This window comes from Anser brachyrhynchus (assembly GCF_964034855.1).
Source record: "Anser brachyrhynchus genome assembly, chromosome: 10".
Classification (NCBI taxonomy): domain Eukaryota; kingdom Metazoa; phylum Chordata; class Aves; order Anseriformes; family Anatidae; genus Anser; species Anser brachyrhynchus.
In genome coordinates, this window is record NC_137705.1 from 19,951,318 (window position 1) to 19,968,963 (window position 17,646).

Sequence of the window (17,646 nt, forward strand, 5' to 3'; positions counted from 1 at the left end):
ATCTCAAAAAATATATATCAACAGGAATTTACTGAAAGGAAGAAAAAAATAACTGAGAAAGATGTAGAAATATATATTTAAATTCAATTTTCAGATGCTGCATAAAGGTCTAAGGAATGTAGCAGAAACTGATTAACAGCAAGACTTTTTGGATGATTTAAAGCAACATTTAGGGAACAAATGTAAATGGAGAAAGTAATGCAAGCTTCAAAATAACTAACCAAAACTGTACATTTTAACAAGTATGCTTTTAGAGAGTACTGATCATATCCAATAAAAATGTTATCTTTGTGTGTTTCTGAAGACACATTAGATTCCTCCATCCTTTACTGTAAATTGACATTTCTTAAAAGGAAGAACATTTCAGGAATGAAGACTGCAGCAAAGTTTAACACAAAGACAACACTAAGGTAAGAGAAAAAAAAGACAAAAACAAAAAACAAACAAACAACAAAAAAAAAAGTCCCCCACCAAACCAAGACAACAGAAAATCCCTGCAAATCACTGCTGTTTCTTTTGCCCCCTAAATTCATTCGAACAGGTGTATTTAGAAAATTTAAAAGGCATTATAGTTACTAGAAGGAGATGGCTTGTTTACTCAGCAAGTTCGACATGCAGTACTGAAAGCATAAATTCAGGGGAAGTTCATACAGCTTGCTGACATTTGTATAAATCTCATTAGATCAGCAGTTTGCTGGCAGAGCATTTACAGTTTCTGAAGCTGAGCAGTTGTTGCATTTTTTCTCCCCTTTAACAGGTATGCAAATTGAACCTAGAAAAATCCAAAAAAGTTCGGTATGTTTAGGGGCTTTGCTGATGTAACTGACGCACAAAGCTCTTTTTAAAAAATGGACTCTTGTCATACAGGGTAGAAGAGGAGAAAAGATCAGACAGGGTTATAGTACCGGTGGGTACACTGAAGAGAGAAATGTCACTTATCCAAGTTATAATTGTACAAGAGGGGAAAAGTAAGTTTCTTTTCATTAGAGTAAAAACCACACATATATAAGTAGCACAGTATTTTTATAAAAACACTGCACTCCTAATATTTTTAGTGACATGAGCAAATTTGTAAGGAGAGAAGTGAGCAAGACACCTGTAATTCTGCATGTGTCATTACTTGTCTCAAGTCACTTTTATGTGGCCTGAGGAACCACTGACAGACCATGTTAGGATATGTGTTGTTATAATGATTTATACCATGTGAGAATTTGCCCCAAATATGACTAATCTGCAAAGAAAATCACCAAACAGCTGTTGCAGAACATTTGGATTGCCAATGATAAAACCCAGCCCTACAGCTCCACAAATTACTAAATATGGACTGTCAAAATCATGTCATCCCAGTCACTGGTTTGACATTTCCTCTGCTTGAAGTCTGTTTTCAGAGACACTCAAGACATGCCAGAGTTTGAGGAATGCTAGTGTACAGCAGGTCATGAAAAGACGTAAGGAAACCAGGAAAGCCACAGCCAGAACCAGCTCCTCTTGTTGGGGTGGGAAGGGTACCAACGTTGGATGACTGACTTTCCGAGTCAGACAGTGGTGCTCACACAACCCAGCGGGTAGCGCAGGAGCAGGGACAGCCACGCAAATTGCTGTTTAAGCCACAAAAAGAAAGAGTCAGAAATACACCAGTGCATGCTGCTGCTGCTTGTTGGACATAAAGCAACACCAGATTTCAAAAAGTTAGTGGTACTTGGCAAGTGGGGCTTTGTATTATCCAGACACTCCAAATGTTATCTTTCAAATGGTAGGAAATACTATTTCTGCAAAAACACGGCAATGAATTTGAAAAGGGAATTTGACAGAGGAAAACTTTGAGCCAGACATTAGATGGTAAGGAAGAGATCAGCACGCATTTAGCATTTACTGTTATCTACCAGATGTACTGGTACAGCCATACTTACTGCAAAACCAACAGCGCGAACTTGAGGGCTGTGCTTTGGTGAGCCCTTCAGTGGCAGTGCCAGCGTTTGCTTCATCTCTTCTCTCATTCCCCTTGCTAGCTTAAGACTTCTTGACAAACTGAACTAGGAGACAAAGTTTTCTTCTTGTGTGTGCGTGTTTTTTTTTTTTTTTTTTTTAATCCAGACAAGCTCCCCACCTCGCTGCACAATCACTTGTATTAAAAAAGCCCAAAGGCACATCGATTCATTGTAGTTTCTCCTCGGCACTTATGCGCACACACTATCCGGAAAGAAGTATAAGCTGAGAGAATCTTGCAAACAAGCACTACAAATGTTTCTTAGAGGCTGTCATCGCTGCTAACAGAAACAGATCACAAACATGCTGCTGCCAAAGAAATCTTTTCATGCTGGGGGTGGAGGATTTAATGCAGCTCTGATGCCAGCCCTTGGTTTAAATAAATAAATAAATAAACAAAATCTTCCTTGCCTTTGATACCGAAGATCCCATTTTGGAAATATTTACAGTTCTCACAAAACTAAGCATTAGCTTAACACTAAATTCCAGGGATGACTCTCTTAATAGCAAGAGCCTAAGACTTTTCTTGGTTACACTGAAGAAGTCGATTCCTTTTTAAATAGCTCTAGTGGTAACAACAAGCTGATTGAACGTTCTCCTTAGTTTGGCAGGCAGCTACATTTTCTTCCTATGGCTGTACTTCTTTCTTCGTGTTTGTTCAATATCCTACTGCTGCCACAGTGAGCTAGGAGAATCACTATGCCTATTTTAAACCTTCTGGGAAAGAAAACAATATACTTAAAATACAACCAAAATTAGTGCCAAAACAACTTGTCAGAGTTCACTCAACTATGCAGCAAGGAAAGAAAGGGACTGAAAAGAAGAAAATCAGAGAAACTGACTGTATCTTCCTTATGTTACACAGCTGTCCAATGAAGAGAAAGAAGGATAAGCTGTAAATTGAGTCTTCTGGTAACTACAAGAAAGAATCTCTGGGTCAGGACAGTAAATAAAGAAACTTCACATTCCTCACAGCTTCTCTTTATTCCATGGAACCAGAGAGGCAGTTATTCACACTACTTGGACAGGAGCCCTACAGGTTCTCCTCCAGCGGAGGCTTCTCCCCACTGAATTATGAAATTAATCTTCTCAGTCACTTTGCCTGTTTCATTGAAGACCAAATCCAAAACACTTCCACCAGAAATGTGAAGGCTTACTTTCAATTACACCGAATTACCTGGAGTAATGTCCTTTCAGTGAAAGTTAATTTATACTCCTGACACTAACAAAAGAATTTTCTAGGAAGTGATCTCAATGACCGGTTTTATTTCATGTGGGAGCAAAAGAAAGACAGGAAATTCTGTAGACATCTGTTTTCACATAATGAATAACTTATCTAAACAATACTACCGTTACCTTCCATCTGATCAGTTTCTTTACATGCCCATTGCCTAGCAAAGTGCTAGGAAACTATACATTACACATTATCACTCTTACTGAATGTTTAGGCTTGCCTTAAAAGTAACACCTGAATCAGAGTTGATTAGAAAACAGCATCAAGTACAGGGTATCTGAGAGTCAGCTAAAGGATCTAGGCAGAGTAAGGCTGAGTCATTCTAATAAAGAGGAAAGGGTAAAGTATAAAACTATTACAGAAGTAGGGTTTTTCTGTATGAGAAGCATCAGCCTTGGGGAGCAAAGCAGTTAGCAGAGTTAAGAGAGCCATAAGCTTAAGAACCATAAGCACTTCCAGTGCAGTAGCTGGACATGTCCTGGCTGGTAAAAACAGCCCTGAGTCATCATGTTATAGCAGATTCTGCAGCACCTCATTGTTGCCTCTCTTGGCAGTGGGCAGCCTGCATGGTGTTTTTCTTTTTTTTCCTTTCTTCTCTCTCCCCACAAGAAAGAGAACGTTAAAGAATTTTTTTCACCTTCTCTGACCCCACTGCATCTCTGCATTTCTCAAAGAGCAGGGAAAAGAGCTTGGAGCAGCCAGCAGAACAAAACACACTCCACTTTCAGACAAGACACATGAAAAACCTGCTGGTTCTCTCAGAACTATCTACCAGGATTAAGTATTGCTTTTGTGTTTATGCAACTGTGAAATGACGCATTAAGATATGAGACATGAAGATGACTACCTCCTTAAAACTGAGGAGCAGTCCCGGTCTTAACATTTTCTAGTGTCCCTGCCCTAAGTTCTCTTTCCACACCCTCACTCCGTTTACACATAACAGAACTACTTCAGCTTCGATTTTTGCAATTCTGCTGATTGTAGATGTGAAACATTAAGTCACACTTACTTTAAAAGGGGTACCTTTTAAATTGGCAATGCAGAAATACAGTTCAAAGATTTTCAGATTCTTCATTTACAGATCCACCAAACACCAAATCAGTAGACAGTTGTGAATTGTCAAAAGGGAGCTAAGAGCTGGTGCCCCCTTCTCTTTTCCTTAACTCTTTTTCTGAAGGTTCCTATATGTGGCCTCCCCAGCTCACTATTCCAACTGTATGCCTGCGAAAGCAGCTGGCCACATTTTTCATTCTCAAAATCTGGTCACTTGTGATTTGGGCAGGCAAGAATGAATTAAAATTCTGGCATCCAGAGTCACATCAGAGCAGAGCTGGGAGCTGCTACTCAGTCAAACTCCCCCACGCACAGGGTCATTTTCTAATGCACGACCACATCCTGAGCACCCACCCAGGCATTGTTGGAGCAAACTGGTTACCGATTCCTGGCACGCAGCAGCAGCAGCAGCGAGATGTGTGCCCAGAATATTTAAGGGCAGGCGGAGCTGGTGGCAGAGGATGAGGTAATGGCTCTTTCGCTGTTCCAGGGACATTCGCACACAGTTACCGCTGCTCATAGTGCAGCCTTTCAAAAGCTAGATTTGTTTTCAACATTTGGTAAAGTTTATCCTCCCTTTTAATGGCAATAAAGGGAATCCTTATGCCCATATTTGAAACCAGTGCTCAGGCCACTATTGGTTGAATTCTTCCAGTTATACGTTTCAGCTGTTCTTTATGGGCAGGACAATGTATGCTAATCAAAGAACCCATCGTGGAAAAAAGGAGGGGAAAAAATGGGTCCTCGGGGAGAAAAGACAAAACACGCACAGAAAAAAACAAAACACGCATGGCTTTTTTTTTTTCTTCGGGTGTTCTCACTTAGGGCTAAATGTTTTTAGAAATAATGAAAGTCATACTAAGAACATTCTTCTCTTCTTACTAACTCCTCAGCATGTTAGAGGACAAGCTACATGGAGTGCTTTGATTTTAATTTTTGTTGGAACTGTCTGTGGATGAATAATCTGCAGTCCAGATGTTGCAACAACAGTAAAGTCCCGTTCAGCATACACACAAGGATGGCAAATGGCTCCGCTGCAAAATCCTTAAAAAGCCTCCTGCTTCCCCTTTCCTACTCCTACCGAATCTCTCAAAACAATCACAGAAAAATAAATTTGCAAAGATATTACATCACAGTTGACAAAAGAAAAGAATCAGTTCAAAGGTAAAGAAACCCAACTCAGTTTGATTTGCACCTTCTTCCTCCTACTCAATCTGCACTTACAAAGCCTAAGATCATTAGAAAAGCTTCCAGTAAGCTTTCAACTTAACATTCTAAGGGGTACAGTCTAAAAATACATGTTTTCAAACCAGACATTAGAATGCTGAAAGGATGCCACAAGACCTAAAAAATACAAAGTGTGTTCAGCATCTTAAGTGAAATTCATTAGGCATGTGATCCATGTAAATGCAGAAACAAAAAATTAATAGACAAATATTTAAACTAATGGCTAATTGTAAAACTTTTTTTTTTTTATTTTTAATAAAACTGGACAATTTTTATGGATTTCAAATAAAGAAAATGTTTGCAATACTTTCTGAATGTAACAGTACTTAGGAATCAATCTCTATCCACATATAAATAATAGATACACCTTTGTTGAACAGTTAGAAGTCCATGGAAAAGCTCATTGAGAAGCCTGCCTTCTCACAAATAGTACATTTGTATCCTCTCAGGTTTCCAACCAGAATTTCTCTACAAATTCTAATTTGCAATTTTGTATTTGGTATAATCCCTCTAGCACTTAGCGAATTCCTCTCGTATCTGCTTAGTAAAATAAAGAAATGCTTGAGTTAACTTTCCAAGGAATCTAGACATGCTTAAAAGAGACTGCTTCTGGAATTAATATCCAAATCATATCCCTAATGATTTTTAAATTTTAAATAAAATCATCACCACCATGATAAATAAAGCCAGTATGTCTTTCAAGGTTTAGAGGTCAAAAGATCACTGCATAATACAAGCAGTAACTCATGACTTTTTAGTTCCATCACTAGCACCTTTGAGAGAATTCTGGAAGAGTGGGAACCTTGATAATAGCCTGTTACGAAGGAAGTTGCAGAAAAATCTTCAAAACAGTAAGCTGTAACGGACGGGGGACACAGGGAGAACAGTCCCCTGTCTGTACAGCCAGATAACTGGCAAGGAGCCAGAGTCACTGCCACCAAAATGGTGGCACAAGAGCAGGGAGTCTGGCAATATTCTTCCTACACATGCACAGCTCTGCACAGGATTGCAATCTGCTACTACTGACAGCAAAGCTGACCCAAGGGTAGGAGGTGTTTCTTCAGACTGCTGAGGTTAAACCATCCTGCCCTATTTAATCTGTTAGAACCATCAGTGCACTGGTAGCAGAATGGAACCTGAATATCCTACCAGATTGGGCTGCAATAACTGGTAAGCCTGGTATTTCCAGACTGCAGTCAAAACAAACACGAGAATAAAATCACAGTCCTTTTTACTTTTTTTTTAAGCAGCAGTCAAAAGCCCTCTTGAAGCCTTATTTACAAGCAAACTAGTCTCAAAGTCTGGATTTGCATAGGCAGGGTTTGGAGCCTGCAAAATAAACCTTTCTAGGTAGTGTTTTCCTTCTGCCTATAAGTGAGGGATGGTTTCCAGCATCATTTCTCCCAGACTACATCCCTTTCAGACTGCACTGCAGAAAATGCCTAATTCAACACAGCTGGCCTCACCAAGCTTCCCTGGGAGCCCTTGAACTCTGGGCACGCACCTGCAATCCTTCCCTGAGGAAGTCAATGAATGGTAACACACAACCGGACACCCTATTGACAGAGCCAACTCACTACTGCCATTCAAAAATAGCAGCACATAAAGAAACTGTTACTTAGCTGCAAGCTATTTGGCAGAAATCATTCTGTTTTAGGGATACTATATATTCTAGTATACTGGATACCACAAAACATCCTTAAAAATGTGTATTTCTTTAATCAACACTAAGGCTGCAACTTGAGTGCCAAGTTTTAGTTTGGAGCAAATTCCATGATCAAGTGATAAAACTCCTAGAAAAGTGGCTTTCAATTACCTCAGGTTTCTTCTCTGCTGCCGTGTTCTCCTTTCTCCAAGGACCTCTGTGCTACTCAAGTTTTGCATAAAATGCTGATTAAAGTGAACTAGACTACCAGTTGTGCTCGACTTTTACTCCACCCGTAATTGGCTATTCTAATAAAAGGCCTCTGGTAAGAAAACTACTCTCTGGCTTCTGAAAATTATTACTGTAATAGGAGACACAGAAAAATTATAAAGCATCTGTTGAAATTTCAACTGTGAGGATAGTGACTTTCCATGTTTTTGAAAACTCTATTCTTTCAACACTCCTCCTGAACAAAGCAGAAGTATTTACTCTACTACAATTCAGGCACTTTAAGTTTTTAAATTCTCTGCATTTCAGCCGACCATGTACCGAAAAGAAATGACACAATTATTTGTCAATTAATGTTTGGGATCTTAATTTGCAAGAAAGATTTCAAAGATGCAATGAAATTAACACAAACTTGTTGTAAAAGACACTCCTAAAACTTCCTCTGGTGGATTTGGAAAAAAACCCTCATAAAAGGCAGCTTCACAGCCACTTTCAATTCTGCGCGCTGTCCTTCCGCCTGGGTGGAGTGCACGTCCTCCCGGGAGCTCACTGCCAAGACCTGCACTCCTCCCTGGCTTTATGATCGTAAATGTGTCATGAATGAGGACACGATCAAACGACATCTAAAACGGGTCTGCGGCATTGACTCCAGCTCTAAAGAGCATACTAAAAAAGCATCCCAACACGGGGCGGGCGTGCACCGGGTCACATGGGAGGAGCACAAGCAGTTTGCAACACAGGACTGTGCGTAGGCACCCCTCTTCTTCTGTCCTGTCACGGGAGAGAAAGTGGGAAGGGTTTGCAGACCAGCCCATCTGACGTGCAGACCTGCTTCCTGGCCCATCTCTTGGCAGGTCGGGCAATCATCTTCCACGTTATTCTGTTTGTGAAACAGCAGACTCTGCCAAGAAACCAAATCTAGGACGTGACTTTCTTTTCAAAAAATGTTTGGACATCCGAATGCTGTGACATAGCTCATATGCTAAGACCAATGGGCTAATGTTACACGCCTAATGCTCAGAAATTAGTTGAAACTATGGCAACTGCATAGCACATACCTAAAAGGAAAAGGTACGCTTCGTGTTGAATAAATCGTAACCTTTAAACCCTGACAAGTGCCTGAACCCAGTCTCTGTCCCTTCAGTTACCTCAGAAAATGCAATCTGCAGTCTTACTGATACACTCTTACGAGTCTCCTGAACTTTTTCAAGAATAAAGCTCTGGAAGCTTCCCAGCTACCTTTTGAGAAGAGCTTGCAGATTCATGCTCCATCACGTCCTATGATGGTTTAATACCTGACATTGCGCAGAGAGGAACTGAGGCTATTACTGAAATGTCACAATCTCTGTGGACTTGAAGAAGAGCCATAATCAAAAACAAGGTACACAGGATATTTGGGGATTGTCTGAGCTATCAATAGAATCAGAGTGACTCACCAGAAGGTCATTAGACTCTTCACTTCTGTATCAATCCTGGAGATAAAAACATGGTGGAGGAGTGAAACAAGCATGCAGCCAAAGATCAGGCAGTGAGGTGCTGCCCGGAATTCTGCACGGTGCTCTGTTTTAGAACTCACTTCTAAAAACTGCACATCACCTCACAACCAGCCAATATATACAAAAATTTTTATCTACTCTCTTTCAGGTCCATGCCGCAAGATCACTTAGATGTGTTTCAAAGAACAGTCTCTATTCTTTTCTATTCTTGATGTTTATTTTTCACTTTCAGCCTCCTACTGATGTGACATGTGACATCTGACAATTTCCAATGCTCTCATTCATTTCCACATGGTGCTTGAGCACTTTTTCCATTCACCCTTTTTTCTTACACCCTCTTGCAATTGACTCAAAGGACTGTATTATCGAGCTCGAAGTTCACTGATCATTGATTGCTGAAGGTTTAATTACTATGTAAAAAATGAGCAAACACCAAGTCTTTTAAATGTCAGCCAGACGGTTCCAGCACCTTCCTCCCCATCCCACCTGCTGCCAAGGATGTTAATGTTTTCAAACCTTCTAAAGGAGCCTGCCTGGTCTACTTCAAAAGCTTTAAAAACTGCAAAGTTCCTCTGACTTCTTCCAGTTGGTTAAAAGCTCTTGTGGAGGCCTATTAACTTTTTACAAATAGTTAAAACAAGCCTGAAAGCTTTCACAGCCAAACCTGACTGATCCATACTTAGTATTGTAATGCACAGCCTCAGGTGATGGCATCAAAAAACTTTAAATATCTCAATGTTACAACACATTATTATATGATGAACCACTGATCTATTAATCCAAACACCACAAGTCACAGCACTGCTAGCCAAAAGCGAGGGCTGAACTCATTCAAGCTGTAGGAAACCGTGAAGCAAGGTCTACGGCAGCACACCAAATACCTCCTAGCTCTTCAGAAGCTACAATATTTTCAGAGAGATCCCGAAGTACTCTGCAGAGAATTTTTAAAAAACCAAACTTCTACAAAGAGTAATGTGAGCTACCAACAATATTTTAAAGAAAAATAAGAACAACTTCTGGCACTTAGCATCTTTAATCTAAGAGCTCTAAGGACCTTTATAAGCACTACTACCAGAATAGGTTTAAAGTTTATTGTACCCATTTAGGGCAAGGAAGTTGGCACACTAGGTATCAACCAAGCGGTGAAGAAAATCTAAAGATTTCTCATGCCAACCACTTAGCTGTGCTTATTTTCACATTATGATAGTTCTAATAAGATCTGCGTAACTCCGGTCATGTGAATGCAGAGATTAAGTAGTATATTTTCTGTTACCCTCTACCATAATATTCATTTTTCTACTGACACCTGGCAGTATCCAAGGAAGAAAGTATTTAAATAAAACATAAATTTATAAGCTATTCTATAGGAGCTTTAAACAACTCCATGCATGGGAAAATTAGCAGTCAAAGGTGGAAATAAATATTTTGTGACAATGCGGTACTTCAAATATCTACTTAGGGTAAAAATATTCAGCAAAATGTCTTTTAGTACCAAAGTTTTGATTAAATCCATTGAACAGGTTTCAGGCCTTGCCTGGGGTAAACAGGAAGTTCATCTTCCACTGCTTGTCATTTTTAATTCCCGTGTGATATGTTTTACAATACCTACATGATTAGGGCAGGAGAAAATTTTGTATTTGTTATACCCACAAACACAAAAAATGGATCAGAAGTAAACAATCGTATTTTTCCCCAAGAAAGGAAACTGATTTGTCTTCTTTAACAATTTACTACCATATTTATATATTTATTTATTTCCCCCTAAAGCTGTGTAACTATGAAAATGTCAATTTGTAAATACTGTAACATGAACAGCCACGAAGAGCAGACAAATCAGTTATTCGATCTAGGTGGCCTATTAACACGTCTCTGATTTTCAGATATATATATATATATATATATATGTATATAAAGTGTATTACTTCTTTAAAAACCTCTATGAAAACACTGGTGTTATTTTTTCCACCGAAAAGCCAGTACCAGACTACCGTCTTACTTACGTGATGCAAGTAAAATATTCCTTGTTCAGTGGCCATGTTTCTATCAAACACAAAGAGAAGAGGAGGAAATGCTGTACTTACTTGTTAAAAAGGTTTAGTCCAATCCTATAATGGCGTTTCCTGATAATATCATTACTGAAGGCAGGGGAATCCCAGCTGTTACGAGTTTCTTTGTGGTACGTTTGTTTGCTCAAGGTTTGCTCCCTTAGACTGTCTCTAGAAGAAGATTCTGAGCTGCAATTTATTGTATCATTGGAGTTGGAAGTGCTGTTGATGCTGTCATTGTCTCCATCAGAATAATCAGACTCTGATTTGCTTTGCCTGTTTGCTGTGCCATTAATAGCTAAATGACTATCGATAGGCCTAGGCCGGTGTCTTGCCTCCTGTTCCTCTCGAGATATAATCTTGGCAGGAATATTGTGAGGGATATGTTTTGGGCTTCCTTGCTGACTAGTGATTCCTCGGTCATACGCGTTTTGTCTCTTTAATGAACCCCTCTCTGAGCGATCGCTCAAGTCCACTGAGCTGTCACTGGGTGGCTCTATAGTTAGTAATGGTAGGTGATCCATTCTCATCCTCTGCTCCTGACATTCCAGGGAAGGGGTGCTCCTGCAGCTCGTATCAGTGTCTATCTTATCGTCCTTGTGGGTCATGGACCAGTACTCTTGAGAAGAGTTCACGGAGCGGAGCCTCAAATCAGATTCTGTGCTAGATGGTCTGTCAACTGTCTGGGAAAGGGGCAGGGGTGGAGATAGCTCCTCCTCGTCGATATACAATGTAACATCACTATATGAAGCTGTCATCTCATCAAGCTTCCTGTGATCCACATTGTGGATTGCTGGTTTAGTCTGAACACAGCTATCCCTTTCCAGTTCACGACTTCTGACTTGATCTGGAGTCTGGACTTCATCAGAATGTAGACTACGGCAGTTCAGTGCATCGTCAATGGACTCTGCGAGGGATTTCACTTGCCTGGAAAAAGCATCCTCCAGTTCCGTTATTGCATCAGCGAAATCAGTAGATGTTGCTGGAGACTTCATGGTAGCTGACTCTCCAAGGTCACCACATTCAGATTGTACCAGAGATCCCAGCTTTGACCCATCATTTGTAACAGAAACCTGTTTTCCTTCAAAATAAGAGCTGTGGACTTTCTCAGGTCCTTCAAAGGAAAACTGCATTCTCATATTGGACAGTACAATGCGTCTTGACATACGATTTTCAGACATAGAACTTCTAAGACGCTCAAAATTTTTGTTCATCTGATACTGGCGAAAAGCTGTTTGTATGGTACGAGCAGCATGTCTAGTTATGAGACGGCCTCCATATTTCCGTTCTAGCATTTCCACCTGTGAAAGGGTGAACACACTTACTTTTAACTCGATGCATGTTACAACAAGGTAAATGCCTTCAAAGTATAATAAATATATATATTGAACTTTAATTTTCAGGAATTTTTCATAGTGCATACTGGTTTTGAAAGTAAAAGCTCAAAGCTCCAGACAAACCACTGCACAAATAATGAACCAGACATTTGCAGAGTCCACCATAAAAATACAGACAAAAACATAGCTCTGTGAACTCTGTCATATAAAACTAAGGTGCTAGCAACTTGTCTGTGTGTTTAAGCGTTAGTTTTCACATATTAGCATCGGCATGCCCATGTCAAAGCAGACAAGATAGCACACTGATGCAGTGTAATGCAGTTATTTGCTCTTTGTAGGGAGAGCTGTTCTGGAAGTGAAATATGGGTACACTGCAAATTGTCATATTTTGGGAGCAAATTCTAAAAGTGGCTGTCACTGTTCCAGGCATGTATCATGTTCTACATGAATAAAAAAACAGGTAGCAGAGTTTCACTCAGGCCTGATATCAAAGCAAGACTGAGCCTCTGAGGCCGGACACATCCAGAGAAGACATCTGCTTCTGAGAAAACATCCACATCTGCAGTCTTCCTCAAACCAAGAACATATTTTTCAGACTTTCTAAAGACAAGTTCAAATCTATTTTCATTCTCATAATTACACTCAGAGTTGCCAGTGTTTCCAATTAACAGAATAAATATGCAAAATAAATACATTATAAATGCTATCAATTTAACCTGAAAATGACATGTCATTGCTTTTGGAATACTCGTTAGAAATTTTCAGACCTTTCCTTCCACACTATGAAAAGCATCACTCATTTAAAAAAAACCACTGAATTAGATTAATAACTAGCTTTAATTACATTTTTTCCCAATACTTAATTACTGTTCCCCTGATTAGTCTTTGCTGGATCCATATTATTCACAAACACAAAACGTCCATGACAAAACAATATGTTTAGTACCACCCATACAAACACCAGTTTTCTAACAGTGCTTTTGTGCAGGTCCAGGCAATTTTCACATATTCATCCAATGAATCAAAAGTCCTTTTTCCTCTCTCAAAAATCCAGGTACCCTTCTATCATTAGACATAATTCTTTAATTACTCATCTACATGCTTGTGCACACAAACCCCTCCCTGCCACATGCTTCAGAGATCTCTCCAACTAATTGTTAAGTTCAGATATTGATGTGCAGAGCGGCATCATCCTCCTTCTGTGGGAGGAACTAAATGCTACTAAAAATATTTTCTAGTCCATTGTCTAGCATTCAGGAATTGTTGGAAAAGTATTTCTTTCAGTGCTATTGACAGGTTCAGCAGTTCCCACTCGCCTGCCACGTTAAAGATTATCTTCTTTTTGGCTAGGTTGTTTTTAAATGCAAATCACTTATATTTTGTTGTTGTTCTAGGTGCAAAAATTATAACGCACGATTATTGGCATAACTGAGGAGGGCAACTGCCCCAATGGGCACACATCAGGATTACTGCTGAGGAACTGCTCTTCTGACTGCAAACTACCTTCTTTTAACTGAACTCAAAGAGCTGGGACTGATCTCTGAGCTAGGATTCTGAACATCTCTGAAAATTTATCTCTAATGTGTCTTTAAAATATATTTAGCCTTTCACCCCAAATGGAAATTATATTACCTGTTGCACATGTCTAAGAGGCTATGAGGTTATTTGGAAGGAATTCTGAAGGTGAAAAAAAATGACTAAGAACTTCTATCACAACCCTGCCACTCCCAACACACATTTGCTACCAGTTCTATCCATAGAATACACTAGGTCAAGTGTGTTTAAATAAATGTAAAAAATTATTTTGCTGGACTAATCACAAAACAAATGATGAAAACTAATAAAAATTAAAAAAAAATTAATTATCTGGACATTATTCTTGTAAGTAGGTTGTTGTCATTCAGGTTTGCACAGAAAATGACATCATCGTTGACTATCATGAATTAGGGTAGGGTTGGTGGGAATTTTAATTGCAATTATTTTGGAACTTGCCTACATGATTTACCAGACCAGTGATTGATATTTCTAATAAATTCTAATGCACATTTAGTGCACGTTGCTTTTAGGTAAAGCCTTGGACATTTTCCTAAATAGCTTAAGTATCTTCTGAGATTTCACTGAGAGCATTTTCAAGAGCAGTAAGCAATTCTTAGGTAGCAAGCTTCCTTTATGTATCATTGTCACTTTTTCATTCTGTGGGAGTCCCTGGACAAATACAAAACAACATCTGCAGTCCTCATTCTCTGTCATACTGGCATAAAAGGACACATGGAATTAGCCTCTGCGGAATATCTGCAGTGCAGGACACCTCTTTAGTAAGCCTAGCACTCCGTATTAATCTCTCAGGCAACCTCTAGCATAAAACTGCCAAGGGTAGAAAAGAAAGTAACATTTTAGATCTCACAAGGAGATCAAATTTAATACCAGAGCTGGCATAAGCTAGATCAAGAATTAGGAACTTGGTATGTGCCCAGTTTGATACAGAATTAGGTGAGCATAAAGGCTAACCTAAAGTCCTATTTGCTATCCCAAATACTGGCTTCAAGTTTAAGTCAGAGCTTGAGCTTTGATCTTCCAGGCCTCTCTGGATAACATTATATGCCTCTCCAACCTGAAATTTTAGAACAACAAACAGATTGCAAATGAAAATTAGCCCCTATAAATTTCACTAACTATGAATGAGTGGTCGAAAATCGGGAGTAGTTTGCTTCCTGCAGAATCTGCAGAATTCTGCCTCCTTTCACATCGTCCATCTTAACATACAAGTTGGAGGGACTATGCACTACACCACGATGATTCACAGCACATAAAATATTGTGTGACAAGAGAAATCTAACAAAAAAACAAACACATGCATTGGTGCCTTGGCTGTTGTTCATCTATCAGTAAAATCCAGTGCATCCTTACGGTAGTAAGGTATTACAGCATTGATTTCAATTGTTAGATGTGGAAATCAAATGTTGAATATGGAAAATACACGGCAATAAACATCTTTCAAATAGGACTACATTCAGAATAAAGCTTAAAAGGAATGGCTGAGGCTGACTGACATTAACATATTGCAGAAACGCCTTGTTAGGGACAAAGGCTTTGAATATTTACATAGCCTGCATGTAGTTCTTTGTAAGGCATATGGGAGTATGTGGTTGGGTAGAAACTAATTAAGACCCTGAATTCATCCCACAGACGTGAGGGAATATCAGCAGTAGTAGGCTCTTCCCTTCCTTCAGGAGCAACAAAGATATCCAGATTTCAAAATGACTGATTTTCTTAGAAAACCATTTTGCATTATTACATTCTTCTAAACAGTACTAGTCTCAAGCATGAATCACAGTTCCTGATAGTTTTTACTTTTAACGCTATTAACGTAATAGTTGGTGTTCTTTCAGAGGGTAGGACATGGAAAGACTTTAAAAGTTCAGAAATGCTCACTTTGAACTAAGCTGGTTGCAGGGAAAAAACAGTATTTTCAGTATTCTAACTGAAATGATGCTGAAAAAACCTTTTTCCCAGCTGACAAACATGTTGCCATTGTCATAAATGAGGTTAAAAAAAAAAAAAAAGCTCAAATACCTGCTTATCCTGTAGGTCTGAAGAGAGTTCATAGCTCTCAGAAAGTGATCTTGACCTTTTAATAGCTTCTTCCTCTGCTTGTTTTCGTAGTATGGATGTCGAGTGCTGAAGTTTCGGCCTCCGAGATCTCTGTTGTCCCGGGGAGACGGAATACAGCCCGTAAGCAGAATGATCGTAATGGTCTGGGCTTATAGCTGAGCTGTGTGTTATCGGTCCTTGGTGGTAAGCTGATGGGCTATCCAAAGACGTGCCAGTTTCACTGCTTGGAGCTTCACCCTCAACACTAGACAGACAATAAAAAGACAGGAAAATCCTCAGGTGAGTACTGTATACCAAAATCCTCTGTAAACAAATAGCACGGTTTTGCTTTTTATGCTGCCATCCAGCACGTTATTCAAATTCATATGAACTAGTTATTACAGGGTAATGTAGATAATGATGTAAAATACCACAGTTTTCACTGAAATTTAAGCAAGTCTCTATTTTTTTTTTGCAAAGGTCACCTTTAGAAGGTTAGTCAAGCAGGCGAATGGAGATTTCAAGCATTATTTAGCTTTATACATGCTAAGTAACTCACTTAGCAACTGCTGTGTAAAGTAAATGAAAACACTCCATTTCTTAGAAGAACTACTATGAAGAAGAAGAGCTACTATGTTTCTCAAACCTAAAGTTTGGAAAAAATAACTACAACAGAAATCTCATTTATTTATCTGCTAGTGAGAGATTGATCCCTTGGGATACTTTTGGCATGCTTTATAGTAAAGTATCCCAAGGGACAGTGTTTCTGGCTAATGAAAGTAAAATAGTTCCAGGTAGGGAATACACAATAGGAGCTATCTGGCAAATGAAATACTTTCTTTTCACATTAATGCTGCTACTGCTATGGAATAAAATAAAGAAAAAAAAATCAAACCTTCATATTAAAGGGCTGCACACAATAGGAAACATTTTAAAACTGAATCCTAGCCAAGCTTTATCTTGAAGCACTGATGACTTTTTAATGGTAATTTTTCTTTGATATTTGCAGCAGGACATTCTCACATTGCAATAGTGTACCTGCTCCCTTCCACAGTATCTTTTTTTCACATTTTGCATAAGTTCTTACTATGTGCCTCATCCTGTGTACAGAGAGCATTGATAAAAAAATAATTTTGATTTTTTTTTTAATCACTCAAAGACTTTGCAACACTCCTCCACACACGCACAAACAGCAGTGCTTGCAGTACTTCCCCTACCTTTTGTTCACCCTCTACCTGTTTCTACGTCAAAACTCTAAAGGCATACACAATTCCACATGCTCCCACAGTACCTTCTGTTTCACATACTGCTTTCATTCACATACAAACATAAAAAATAAAGCCCTTCTGTTGTGTCTCGGAAATGAAATGCTGTGATCCTCGCTACACACACACACCACAGCAGTCCCTTCAGCAGTTCAAAGTACGGAGCGACTTCTGAAAGAGCACTCTGCACCAGACTGCAGTGCCAGGAGAGATCAAGGTTAACACTGTCAGAACTCTCCTCGCCTGCACGCTGTGTACTTTTCAAAGTGCAGGAGAAAAAAGACCCTTCGATTTCTCAAAACATTTCTATAAACATGTAGAACTGAAGCTTCTCTTTCTTTGCCCATCAAAATATGACTCTATCCAAAAGGTATTTTCAAACATACTTTACCCGAGCTGGAAATATTTTCAGTCTACACACATCACTTTTTCCAAAAAGGAAGCTGACAGGAAACAAAATCCCTTTTGCTCAATGACACAGCTGGCTTTCAACTTAAAAATGATAAATTATCCAGAGTTTTGCTAGTGACATTGAAACT

The 17,646-nt window shown here is 39.2% G+C and overlaps 1 protein-coding gene across 22 annotated transcripts in view; it reads right to left on the minus strand.

Annotated features, from left to right (window-relative positions):
• Positions 1–17,646, minus strand: part of IQSEC1 (IQ motif and Sec7 domain ArfGEF 1) — a 344,442-nt gene that overhangs the window by 36,952 nt on the left and 289,844 nt on the right. For all 22 annotated transcript variants that reach the window (XM_080607008.1, XM_080607016.1, XM_080607010.1 and 19 more), the window contains 2 exons: positions 15,825–16,107; positions 10,951–12,215 (listed from right to left, as the gene is read on the minus strand). In XM_080607008.1, the coding sequence (XP_080463134.1) occupies positions 10,951–12,215; positions 15,825–16,107 (1,548 nt within the window). The remainder of the gene's footprint in view (positions 1–10,950; positions 12,216–15,824; positions 16,108–17,646) is intronic.